Consider the following 13,292-nt stretch of genomic DNA (forward strand, 5'->3'; position numbering starts at 1 on the left):
GATGGCTACAGAGTCAAGGGCAACCGCTGTATTTTGAAAACCCAACACCCATTATCCTTGGGATCCCACCAAAAATGATCGCACTGCAAAGGAGACACACAGAGGTCACTTCACTACCTGAAAGCAGCTGTGGCAGCAGCCGCTGCCCTAAAGGAGGGAGACAACTGTGCCTGGACTGGGCACTGTGTGACTGGGAAGCTGGGCGGCAGGAAGTGGAGGCAAACAGAGCTTTCTTCTTAGATTCTACTTTATTTGGTAAAACTCAGAAACTAACAACCAATTCACGGCCCCCCACCTCCTTCCCTCTGAAGAAGGCAGTTCCCCAGAGACAAAAAGGCTACGGCGGCTTGGAAATCACCCACCATCTCCAGCTTTCAGACTCGGGCAGCTCACGGCCTTATGGTCAGGCCTCCAGACCCAAAGCTCTCAGGCAATAGAGAAAGCAAAAGGAAGCTCTCACTTCAGAGACAATGAACCCGTCCCGCCCCTCCTCCCCCCTACCCATAGCCTCCCCACACCCCAACCTAAATAAAAAGATAGCAGAGGACAATGCATGAGTGTGAGATACATACACACACGCACACACACACACGCACACACGCACAGCACACACACAGAGCTTCCTTTCAGCCCAAGAGCTGCAAAATCCCTCCCTGGAAGGAGGACAGCAGGCAACACCAATCAAGGCTTGGTGTCCAAAGTGATGGTTGGAATCCTCTGGGACTGGTAAAAATCCAGGGAGAAAATATTCCGCCTTCACCCCATTCCCAGGTCTCCAGTGAACTGGTTTTAGTTCAAAGAAATCCCCATTTTCACACAGGTAGACTGTGGCTTCTGGGATAGCTGGCTTAGGGAAAGGCTTCCCACGGCCGGCCGAGAAGACAATGGTGGGGGAGGGGAGCAGGGCAAGAGAGCAAAGCCTTCGGGGAGGGCCTGGGAAAGGGGCTCCCAGCCCTGGGCTAATGGATCCGCGTCAGCTCCTCCACAACCTTGATCAGGTCATCTGCGGTGGCCTCTCGCTTCATCCCGCTGCCATCATCATACTGCAAGGAGGAAAGGGGAGGGCTGTGAGGACCACGAGTGCGCTCTCCCTCTCCAGGGGAAGGGACGGTCACAGCAAGAGGCACCCGGCCCCACTACTGCCATGACAAGGAGGAAGGTCTCATCAGAAACCCACACCCTCTCCTGAAAGATACAAGTCAGCAAGGTCTACGGATGGCAAAGCTGGTTGGGAGGCCACCACCTGGCATACGTTTCTCCCTCTTCTAGGATGTCCCCCCGAGGCACCAACTCCAGTGAGCAATACCTTAAAACCCCACACTGGGGAACTTCTCTTCCCGGCAGGATGCTAACCCGATCCCCGTGCCTCCTGTTTGTGGGCCGCCAAAGATCCCACAAGTGCCCAACACGCCCTCACTTCCACAGCACAGGTCACACGGGGAAAGGTCCTAGTGCGGTGCCATGACCCTCAGACTCCACCTACCCTCAGGGGAAGGAAACTACTCAGGAAGAAGGCCGCCAGCGCTGGGGAGCTGAGGCGGACAGCACCCGGTGCTCCGATGCTCTCCAGCACAGCTGGCCCCACCATGGACTTGGGTCACAGGCACAGGGCCAAACACCACACAGCTAGCTCACCTGTAGGTTTGCCACCACCTCCTGCATCTTGGGCCGGCTGATGTCCAGGAAACTCTCAATCAAGTCTCCATCGATGAAGCCCGTGGCTGGTTCTGTCTTTCGCTCAGTATGAAAAGATCTCCAGGTGGACAGGTGAGTTAAGGAATGGGCGGTACCCGCCAACAGCCTTACTCTCGGTCACCCCCACCTCTGCATAGACCATAGTCTAAAGCAAGCATCAGGACAGGAACAGGAAGTAACATTTTCAACTAAAAATCACATTGCTTTTCGGAGAGTCTGTTACTGGAAGACATTAGGTAAAATTATTATCCATTCTAGTGATTCTCAACTAGGGTGATGTTCAAGACAATGTTTTTAATACAGATCAGACCCTCCTTGGCATAGAGCCTAGACGTACATGGACATTTTCTACAAGTGCTCCAGGCAGTCAGATGTGCCCGCCTGGGAAGAGCCCCGCTCCTGAGCCTAGCCTGATCTTCACAGGTGAACAAACGGAGGCTTGCCCAGAGCCCTGCTGGTTGGTAGAAGCCAACACGTCAGCCCATCACCTCCCTCCCAGATGAGAGCAGGAGCCCTCCCACCTCCGGCCTGGGGAGGACCCTTTCCATCTCCCGGAACGAGCCAATGTCCAGCAACACTTGGATCCTAGATGCGCCGGCGGCGCTGATCCCCGGGCTTCTGGAGTTTCCGGCTTCCTCACTTTCCCCCTTCTTCCACTAGCCTCGCTCACGAGGTTTCTCAGACACTGCTGTCCCCAACAGATCTCCAAAAGTATGTTCCTAACGTGGTCATCTGAACTTCATGTTTGACATGTAAGGCCAGAGAAACCAAAGGCGGATATATTTCAAGAACAGCAGTCTACATTTCCGAGGTGAACCAGGTAAGCTGGGTGACAGTACACGAGGATTCCCGATACAATTCTACTAGTGGGTTTCAATTTTTCCCCAAGAAAAAGTATATTTAAAAAATAGCACAAGAGGGGCGCCTGGGTGGCTCAGTGGGTTAAGCCTCTGCCTTCGGCTCAGGTCATGATCTCAGGGTCCTGGGATGAAGCCCCGCATCGGGCTCTCTGCTCAGCAGGGAGCCTGCTTCCCCCTCTCTGCCTGTCTCTCTGCCTACTTGTGATCTCTCTCTGTCAAATAAATAAACAAAATCTTTAAAAACAAAAAACAACAACAAAAAAAACCAAAACAGCACAAGAGCCTGTTCCCCACAGGAAGCTAGTCAAGACATTTCCTAAAGGAACTGCAGTTTCCAGAAGCAGCTAAGGGTAAGGCAGCACTCTGGCTGTGCTAGGACACGCCGCCGGGAAGGATATAAGGAGTGCTCGATCTTGCCCACGCTCTTGATGACTTTATTGAGTCGATTCTGCATGTCCAACAGGAGGTTGTACCAGCTCTCTGACAGCGAGGTCACCAGTCCTAAGCGGCAAAGGGAGCCGAGAGCTGCGGACAGCCGCAGGGCACGGAGCCCGCAACAGGCATCTTCTACCAAGGGCAGCCAGGGAAAGGAGCGCGAGGAGGGACGAGCTGGGGCAGCCTCTGCTAGGGAGCTCCAAGGTGGTGTCGAACCGCTCTCCCGTCCCCCGGAAGGCTGGTCTGAGGACAGCAGCCTGCGGGGGAGGGCGCCCTGCAGGGGCCAGCCTTACCAATCATGCCGTTGACTGTGCCAAAGAGCACCGAGCCCTGCGTGGGGGTGGAAGTCTCGCCCAGGTTCTGCATGACCAGAGAGCCGTGACAAAAGACGTTGACGAACTCGCCCAGGTGGAAGAGACCGACCTCCTGGAGGTGTTGCCGCTCCTCATCGGTGGTGGCAGCACTGAAAGGCGTGTGCGACACTCACTCCCCGCACCTCCCGGCCCCCCCAGGAGGCCCCCACAAGGACCACTCCCTGGGGAGCCCACAGCGGCAGAGCCGGTCTGAGGGGCTGACTGTTGTGGCTCGGATTCGCTGGTGAAAGGACTCGACCCTGGTGAAGAGGGGCACCTACGCCCGAGAGAGGACCTCATCACCGGACCCAGGGCCCCACCCCCGCCCCACCAGTCCCAAAGCCCGCGCTCACCTATCCTTCTGACACACAAACAAGTTAAAGGCATTTTCGGCCCCCAGGAAATTGTCATCATCCAAGATCTCCACAGCACTCATCCAGTTAGGATTAAAGTCTCGAGCGATCTTAAAACAGATAAGGCACAACAAGAAAATATAATCAGCAGCCGCCCGGAAGCCAAGATCCTGCCCCAGTTTCACAACTGCCGCTCTACACGGATTCTGCCCCCGACCTCCGGCCGGCACGTCCCATTTGGTTGCGGCTGCCCAGAAATGGCGCCCTACTCAGATTCGTGCTGCGGGGAGGGGACCTCTGAAAATACCTCATCAACACAGATCGTTCGCTCCAGGGAAAAACCTTCCGCCCCCACCCCCCCGCCACTGGGCTTGATTATCCCTCACCACCAAAGAAACACTTGCAGGGGCCACATCTGTCCCCATCCCCCCAACTACCTCCTCAAAGTTCCCCTCCATGGGCTTGTAGGCGAGCAGCAGCACTGAGCGCATCAGGTCGCCCACCAGGATGAAGTCGCCCTTGGTCTTCAGGTAGAGGGCCATGATGTTGTTGTAGTGATTGCACTCCGTGCGAAGCTCCTTTTCTGTTGTCCACTCATAAAGCCGCACCTGCGAAGGACATCTCGTTTCTCTCAATCCAAGGGCCCAAGTGCTCTCACACTGACCAATGTCCCCCTCCGCCACCCTCCATCTATAGCACCACTTCCGAAAGCGCAGCATGGGGTGTGACATGGTTTGCTGTGGTACTGGTGTGGGTATTTATTATTTTGGTATTACATATTTACGAAATATGAAAATAGAGCAAGAACATCAAACTGGTAACAGAAAGTTTCCCTTTATGTAAAAAACGAGTCAGAGTAAAAATACTAAATAAACAGTGATGCATGTAATACGAAGGACAGGACGAAAGATGGTCTTCTCGTGACTGAAGGGTGATAACTGACCTACAGAAATATTTCTGAAAAAAGAAGATTCACCTCAGTTTCCTGATCAGAAAGGAACAAAATCACCTCCCAATGAACCGTCTTTTCTGAGCCCTTCTCAAAACATGCACTCCCAGAACATTCTGACGTGAGCCCAATGGGTAGAGAAAATGAAATGGAAATTCCAACACAAACACTGTCCAATAACTAAAGGACTCTTCAAGCACTGGAGTCTGTGGCCACCAGACTCCACCAAAGGGTCCCCCCTCCCCATGCCTTTCTGTCTTGTCCCCTGCAATGTTCCTTCAGTTACGACCACACCTCCAAACGAAGGAAGATGCTTTACATCAGCAGACAGCTATCCAGTCAGAGGAAGACAGACTCAACTCCCTGGGAAGCCTGCCCTGGCAGACCCTTCAGGATCCCAGTGGTCTCACCCATGGCTTCTGCACACACAGAACTCCTGGGCAGAATATATCAAGACATGATTTTCTCAGGGTTCTGTAAAGAAAGAACCCGAACTCCAAAGGGGCATCCTCCAAGACTTATGCATGACAATTACATTGGCTACTACACCTCCATTGGAAGGGTCAAGGGTGCCCAGAGGCCCCCATCTTTGTAAAGCCCAGCCTAACAGAGAAGTGAAAATGGAGCCAAATGTTCCATGTGCTACTGGCTACACCCACTACCCCTCCACTCCAGACTCTCAGCCTCCACATCTGCTGTGGAGACAGTCAAGGCCAAGGTAGGACACTACCAAAAACCCAAGATGCCCACTCTTAGCCCAACAGGCTCTATGCCTCTTTGCCTAATATGGCAGCGACTAGCCACACGTGGCTACAAAACACCTAAAAGGTGGGCTGCCTGGGTGGCTCAGTCGGTTGAGCATCCAACTCTTGATTTCCACTCAGGTCATGATCTCAGGTCATGGGATGGGGTCGTGTCAGGCTCTGCACTCAGCGGGAAGTCTGCCTGAGACTCTCCCCCATCCATCTCCCTCTGCCTCTCCCCCAGTTCACAAGCACGCTCTCTCTCAAATGAATAAATCTTAAAAATAAACAAAAAGGGGACACCTGGGTGGCTCAGTGGGTTAAGCCTCCGCCTTCGGCTCAGGTCATGATCTCAGGGTCCTGGGATCCAGCCCCGCATCCGGCTCTGTGCTCAGTGGGGAACCTGCTTCCCCCTCTTTCTGCCTGCCTCTCTGCCTACTTGTGATCTCTCTCCCAAATAAATAAAATCTTAAAAAAATAATAAAAATAAAAAAATAAACAAAAGTGGGGTCGTCTGGCTAGCACAGTCAGTTGAGCATCCAGCTCTCGGTTTCGGCTCAGGTGATAATCTCAGGGTTGAGGGATTGAGCCCCATGTCGGGCTCTGCACTTGGCACAAACAATGCTTGGGATTCTCTTTCCCTCTTCCCTTTCCTGCTCTGGTGCACTGTGGGCACACACTCTGTCTCTCTCTCTTGAAAATAAATCAATCTTTAAAAACAAAAAAAACAAAAAAAGCAAGCAAAAAACACACCTAAAATGTGGCTAGCCCAAATTGAGACACGCTGTGCGTGCAAAACATGAATCAGATTCTGAAGTCTGTATGAAACATACCTACACATCATCTTCTAATAACTTCTGTATCGATCATATGTTAAAATAGTAGTTTAGCTCTATTGGATTAAATAAAACACATCCCGAGGGTGCGTGGGTGGCTCAGTTGTTAAGCGTCTGTCTGCCTTCGGCTCAGGTCATGACCCCGGGGTCCTGGGATTGACCCCCACATCGGGCTCCCTGTTCAGTGGGAACCCTGCTTCTCCCTCTCCCACTCCCCCTGTGTGTTCCCTCTCTCGCTATCTCTCTGTGTCAAAAAATAAATCAAATATTTAAAAATATGTTTAAAACAAATAAATTCCTAAAATCAATCTCATGTGCTTCTTACTTTTATTCACGTGGCAACAAGAAAGTCTAGAATCACACCTCTGGCTCCTACGGTGTTTCCAATAGCCAGCAATGGCCTAGACAGCTCCTACCCAACCTCGCACCCAGCCTTCCCAACTCCTGCACACAGGCTCTGCTCCCGCCGCTGCCACCACCCCCAGCCCAGTACAGTCCCTGGGCCACCCCCATCCTCTAACTCAAACGTGGCTCTTTCACAAGGACCACAGGCCCTCTCAGCTTCTCCCTGCCACTGTCCCCGTACAGCTGGGACTAGAGTAAAGGCAGCCTTCCATGGACTTCCTGGTGGCCCTTTCTCACTTCCGCCCTGCCTCCTCCCTCGTGGCAGTCCCGAAGCTCACCCCACAGACTGCCAGCACCGCCAGCCCCGAGCGGCCATGCACACCCTCACCCCACCACTCTCCTCCACACAACCTTCCTATCATTCTTGGTGACTTCTACTTTCACAGAGAAGACCCAATACCAACCTCTCTTCTTCCTTGACCCCCCCTTGTCCCTGTGGTATCTTGTCCACCCAGTGGTCACCCCTCAGAGCCTGTCATTAAAAATAACTCCAGAATCTGGTGTCCTCAGTTTCACCATTTCTCAGATGCCCTGGGTCCCTCACCATAAACCTCACAGGTTCTCAACCCCATTGCCCTGTCTTGATCCTGCTCACCGGACGTAACCAGACTCTGGCATGAGTCTCGTCTTCAACAACAGCTGCGGAAAAACAATGGAGCGCTTGAACTCCATGACCACTCCTGACAGTGACCTCCTTAGACTTCCCAATAACTGGATCCTTTTTCTGGTCTGTTATGCTCCAGGTTCGGACACAAGGAGCCAAACCTCCTCGAACCTCTACTACCTCTGCTTCCACCCTTCCTCTCAGCTCCTTCAGAGTATGGACACAACCAAGAGACCTCCAGTGCTTCCACCGTCTGAGGCCCACATGCAGTACTGGGTCCCACCTCCCACTGGTCTGATTCAACAACACGGCTCCAGCACCTCCTAACGGACCACTCTCATAGGCACACAAACACGCAGCCGTGTTTCCATGCTTCAGAAGCTAACAACTCTCTTGTCCTGTCCAGTCCACTCCCTGACTCTCTTCTCCGTCGTGGAACTCAAGAGCATTTTCTAATGCTAGCGGCCCTCTCCTCCCAGTCCTGATCAAACCCTCTTCTATCAGCGAGCGGTGCACTGCACCATTCAAGCAAACGAGCTCTGGCCACAGGCAGCACTACCCTCGCCGTTGCGAAAACCAGCACCCGACCCTTAATTCTCACGTCACCTGACTTCGGGCAGCACTTGCCACTTCCCAATCCCCCAGCTGGAATGCTTCCTTTCCACAGCTTTCCCAAGTTTTCTCTCGGTTCCTCTCCTACTTCACTCGTCACCCTTCTGTTTGGCGCCATCTTCCTCATCACTCATGGTGACTTTTAAAAGCTCGAGGGTCCCACGGCTCAGCCTTCCCATCCCTCCTCCGCCTGCTCTCAGTGCATGGGTGAGCTTAAGGCCGCCCATCCAGTCTGTTGGCATTAAACGCCGGGTCTTAACTGCTACCCTGCCAGTCCCCAGCCCAGCCCTTACTTGGATTCCAGCCCTCTCATCCAGCGACCACCCTGACCACTGAAACGACTGACCTGTGTCCGAAGTCAGACCTGTGGTTTCCCCACTGGGGAATGATGCATTTGGTCTCTGACTCTGGTCCCTAACCAGAGCTCCTAAACCCTTGTAACTTCCCAAGTGTGAGCAGCATTTTACACGGAGCTCCTCAATGCCCTGGGATTTCCTGGGTGGTAGGAGTCCCTTCTTCTGATGAGGTGGCTCTTGGGGGTGCCTGGATAGTTCAGGACGTGGACTGTTCACAATTAGAAGCCTGGACCCGGGGGCGCCTGGGTAGCTCAGTCGTTAAGCGTCTGTTTTCAGCTCAGATCATGATCCCAAGATCCTGGGACTGAGCCCCGCATTGGGCTCCCTGCTCTGCAGGAAGCCTACTTCTCCCTCTCCTACTCCCCCTGCTTCTGTTCCCTCTTTCTCTCTGTCTCTGTCAAATAAATAAATAAAATCTTTCTTAAAAAAAAAAGTCTGGACGTGTCGGCGCTCCTCCCCATCCCCTGGGGAAGGCACAGGCCAAAGATGCAGTTAACGATCTTATCAGGCCTCTGTGATGGAGCCTCCATAAAAATCCCTCAAGTCCAGGTTCAGAGAGCACTCAGGTTGGTGAAGACACCCACAAGCTGGGAGGATGGCGGACCCCCGCTCCACGAGGAGAGACGCTCCTGCACTCAGGACCCCTATGGCCCTCACACGATGTTCGTTTGGCTCTCCGCCAGTACCTGTTATGATAAGCCAGTAAATGTAAGTAAACATTTCCTGGAGTTCTGTTGAGTTGTGCCAGCAAGGTATCAAACCTGAGAGGGGGCTGTGGGAAGCCAACTTTGTAGCCATGCAGGACAGAGGCTTGGGTACCCCTGGACCCCCATTGCTCGGGATGGTGCCTGAGGCGAGGACAGTCCTATGGGACTGAGCGCTTAACCTGCTCACGAGCTCCAGGCAGCCGGGGTCAGAACGGAATTAAACTAGAGCACACTTAGTCGGTGTCAAGATTGGAAAACAGGTTGGTGCGGGGATAAAACCCCACACATACGGTGTCACAAGTGTTTTAAGTAAAGAAACGTTTCCCTTTCCCTTCCAAACCTGCTCTACTCCATCTTACCCCATCAGCAAATGGCCACGCTGCCCTTCCTGTTGCTCAAACCAAACTCCTGTCCCGTTATTCCCCTCCTCACACCTCACCTGCGTGGCTCCCTGCTCCCAGCAACTGTGGTCGGCGTGACCACTAGAGCCCCACAGATGTCACCACCTCTTTCCTTGGGCCCCTCCAGCCTTTTCCAAGGTGTAAAGTGATCTTTCCAAGACCGAAGTCCAATCACATCCAAACATTTACTCAAACCCTCCAGAAGCTTCCATCATCCTCAGAGTACAAACCAAAGTCCTTAAATGGCCAGTGTCTTCAGTCGCCTGGCTGCTCGACTGACCTCCCTGCAACCTCCAGCTCGCCCCCACGAAGACAGCAGGACCACTCCCACCTCGGGCTCCTTGCCCTTAGTCTCTCCCAGACACAGGCATGGCTTCTGCCTCCCCTCCCTCAGGAACCTGCCCAGAAGTCATTATATCAGCAAGAATCCTGACCCTATGATAAAACAGCCATCCCCACCCTGTGCTCCTTCTGACGCTCCTCCAGTCCCTGCCCCATTTTTATTTCTCACCATCTTGAGAACACATATATACTATTTGCTAGTAGTAAGCTTGGAGCAAACAATCTGTTTTCTTTGTCCATATTTGTCCTCTGCTATACCAACATCTTTTTTTTTTTTTTAAGTTTATTTATTTGACAGACAGAGATCACAAGTAGGCAGAGAGGCAGAGGGAGAGATGGGGAAGCAGGCACCCCGCTGAGCAGAGAGCCCGATGCGGAGCTCGATCCCAGGACCCTGGGATCATGACCTGAGCCGAAGGCAGAGGCTTTAACCCACTGAGCCACCCAGGCGCCCCCTATACCAACATCTTAACAGCACCGGGCACACAAGCGTTCAACGAATAGGTCGTGAGTAAATACAACTACCGGAAAACCTCGATTTTAAGTACTTAATTGATGTTTTTTCACTCCCTGACCTCTCGGCACCTTGAATATCCCATGATGCACCGGGGAGCTCCAAGAGAGATTGTAAGACACCGTACTTCACAGACGTATCTATGGAACTTTTAAAAACTTTTTCCAGGGAGGTGGAGTCACAGCAGAGAAGCAGACTCTATGGGACCAGTATTTCAGGGACATGCGTGGGATAGCAAGGTTTGGCTCACCTCATTTCACACGGATCAGTCGCCCACCCCCACATATTCAGAAGTAAAGGGGCCGTCCGTGGCCCGCACCCTCTCCTCAGTGCCCACAGCACTTAGGGTCTGATTCTCAGGGGAGGTTCCCATAACCAAGGCTAACATCTGGGCCAACCTGAGCTCCCTAGACTCCCAGCTCCACCCTCCATTCCCACCGCTCTGCCACGCTTAAAATCTGACACGCAGGTGGCCTCAGGAAACGTAAAGGAGACACGCTCTTTAGACAATGGCGTGCAACCTGGGCTGTGATACCGAGTGCCGTGGGCCTCACCGTGCTGTTGATGCTGGCTAACAGCTTCCCGTTAAATTCCACCATGGAGTACACGGCTCCCTTCACTTCCTTCTCGGCCACAGTCTGTAGTTTTCCTGAGGAGAGACAGACAGACTCGGAGTCTCCTTTATGAGCCCACACTTCAACTCATCAGAAGAATCCTGACCTTCCCTCTGGCTCTAATTCCTGCTCCCAAACCACGCGTCTGAATGCAGGAAGTAGAGAGCGTCCACTGCGGTTAACCCCCACCACAACCATGAGCCGCGACAGAACGCGCCACACTGCAGACTGTGTCCGGGGTCTGCCTCCCCGCAAACACTGCAGATCCAACTCTCAAGATGGAGACCGAATTCCATCTTGGCCATCTGAGCCGAGATCTGGGGGCTGACATCGGGTCTTTGGAACCATCTCGCACAAGGAAACGAGGAGAGCCAGGAACACGAGGTGCTAAAGCCGGAAAGAGGAACTACGTGACGGAGCAACCAAGCGGAAAGCAAATCTGTGATCCTGGCCACTAGATTCTCTTACCCACCGTTCACCTCTCCCATCGTCTTCCTTTCAAAGCGCAGAAAAGGAAGAAACACAAGCCAGATTCTACTCGTGTGTGTGCTCACTCCCCTCCCCTCGAACTCATCGAGCCCGTCCACAGCTAGAGTGGAAGGAACAGGAAGTCTCGCGTCACAGCAGTTACACCCAGGCTCTTCTGCTGCTTAACTAAAGCTCTGAAGCCAAAACGGTCTGTTACTTTCCCAGAATTCCAGATCTCTCAAAGCCCGGACGGTGCCCACCTACCGTCGGAATACTGAAAGACCACGATGCGACCCTGCTTGGGCTCCGCCTCTTCGGGATACACCATGGCCGTGCCCACGATGAAGTACGTATTGGGGTCTTTGCCCAGCTTGCAGGAGACCAGGCTGAGGGCATACTCATTCTGCAGAAACTGGTGGGCATGAAGCACTGGAAGGAGAGCCAGAGGCACGACCGGCTGTTAAGGTGCATGCACACGTAACCCTGAATTCCGGGGGTGCCCCTAGCTCGGGCCCAAGCACGGGGCCCCAGCTCCTGCTGTTCCTGCCTCCCCAGCCTGTTAGGCCCTCACCGGCCCTCACCGGCCCACACCACAGGAGGGGACCCCGCACCCTGGACTCCCGGCCAACCCAGGGGTCCCGCCCTCCTTTCGACTCTGCCCAGGATGGTCTGTCACAAGGTCCATCCAACTGTGGAATCTATCAGAGCCCAGAACAGGCACTTCAGGAAGGACGAAGGAGCTCGTCTGCACCTTCGAAGGTGTGCTGGTCAATGATGAGGAGGTTGTGCACCTCCACCTCCTCTCCGAAGGAGGTCTCGTGCGGCGCCGTGCTGCTGGAGAACAGCTTGCTGGAGCTGACGCTGCTGGACAGGGCCTGAGCAGAGAACACACACAGCCCGGCTCAGGCACACCAGGTGCAGGGAGCATCTGGGTGAAGGGGCCACCAGGAGCGCCGGACCGAAGCCGAGTCCGAATGAGGACAACTCGAGGCTGGCGGCTCAAGGAAAGCCTCGAGAACAGAGAGCTTTGGAGGACAGGGCCCGGGGACTGAGGACCGGGAGCCAACTTCTGCATGAACTTGACATAGCAGCCCAAAACAGAGGCTGCTAAGGGCTACTAATGGCCGCTAAAACAGGGATGCCAAGTCAGTCAAACAAAGCGAATGAGGAACTAAGGCAACCTGGTAAGGGGAGAGACTCCACCTCTCTCAACGGGAAGAGCAGGGAGCACGTGAATTAAAAAGGAAAGTGTAAAGACTATGCATTCTCGGTTAAGGAAAGAAGTCCCATCGCAGATGTTTGGGAGCAAGAAAAGCAAAGAACTCGTGAGGTAAGACTATCGGCTGCTATCTCCATCGAGTCTACTCCACGGGGCTGTAGACTGCCCTACCACCCTCCATATCCCACAGATGAGGAACCTGAAGTGTAGACTTGCCCAAGGTCACAGAGCTAGCAATAAACCTTGAAGCCAGTCCTGTCAGACTCTAAATCCCACCTCTTACCTATAACGTTATGCTGACCCCAGTTACGCATACCCTACAAAGCGTCCAAATTGATGATGAAAGAGAATTTTTCATCCTGTGAGGCTACGGAGTAGCAGACTCACTTACTGCCACACTTATCCCAGACTCTTCCCAACCCTCCAACGAGGGGACCCAACTCCAGCTCCACACACACTTGCCTGTGTTTACAGATAAAGTGTGACTGGAACCCAACTATCCTACCTGTTGTCTGCAGCCACTTTTGTGATGTCCAATCAGAGTAGCTGTTCCCATACAGTGGACAAAGCCATACCTATCACATGACCCTTTCCAGAGTGTTTGCCAGCCCTGCTCTAACGCCATCTTTCTTCGTCTGTGCCCTCACCTGGGTGCTGGCACTGGGCCTCAGGGCTGTTGTGCCGCCACTCGTGTCCTGGACTTCGATACGGCTGGAGAGGACCCCGAAGCACTGGGACACTTCCTGATAGCAGATCTTCCTGGGGAACAAGTGTGGACAGTGCCACTCAGAACTGGTCTGAGAGGGGAAGCACCCCCCACACACAC

The 13,292-nt window shown here is 53.5% G+C and overlaps 1 protein-coding gene across 1 annotated transcript in view; it reads right to left on the reverse strand.

Annotated features, from left to right (window-relative positions):
• Positions 1-229: 229 nt before the first annotated feature.
• Positions 230-13,292, reverse strand: part of DDB1 (damage specific DNA binding protein 1) — a 31,607-nt gene continuing 18,544 nt past the window's right edge. The window contains exons 18-27 of the mRNA XM_032879155.1: positions 13,114-13,225; positions 11,999-12,122; positions 11,512-11,676; positions 10,720-10,814; positions 4,134-4,304; positions 3,697-3,806; positions 3,284-3,453; positions 2,954-3,056; positions 1,636-1,759; positions 230-1,043 (exon numbers count right to left, since the gene is read on the reverse strand). Coding sequence (XP_032735046.1) covers positions 960-1,043; positions 1,636-1,759; positions 2,954-3,056; positions 3,284-3,453; positions 3,697-3,806; positions 4,134-4,304; positions 10,720-10,814; positions 11,512-11,676; positions 11,999-12,122; positions 13,114-13,225 — 1,258 coding nt within the window. The 3' untranslated portion in view covers positions 230-959. The remainder of the gene's footprint in view (positions 1,044-1,635; positions 1,760-2,953; positions 3,057-3,283; positions 3,454-3,696; positions 3,807-4,133; positions 4,305-10,719; positions 10,815-11,511; positions 11,677-11,998; positions 12,123-13,113; positions 13,226-13,292) is intronic.

The sequence above is a fragment of the Lontra canadensis genome, unplaced genomic scaffold, assembly GCF_010015895.1.
Source record: "Lontra canadensis isolate GAN:19392208 unplaced genomic scaffold, GSC_riverotter_1.0 scaffold66, whole genome shotgun sequence".
Taxonomy (NCBI): Eukaryota; Metazoa; Chordata; class Mammalia; order Carnivora; family Mustelidae; genus Lontra; species Lontra canadensis.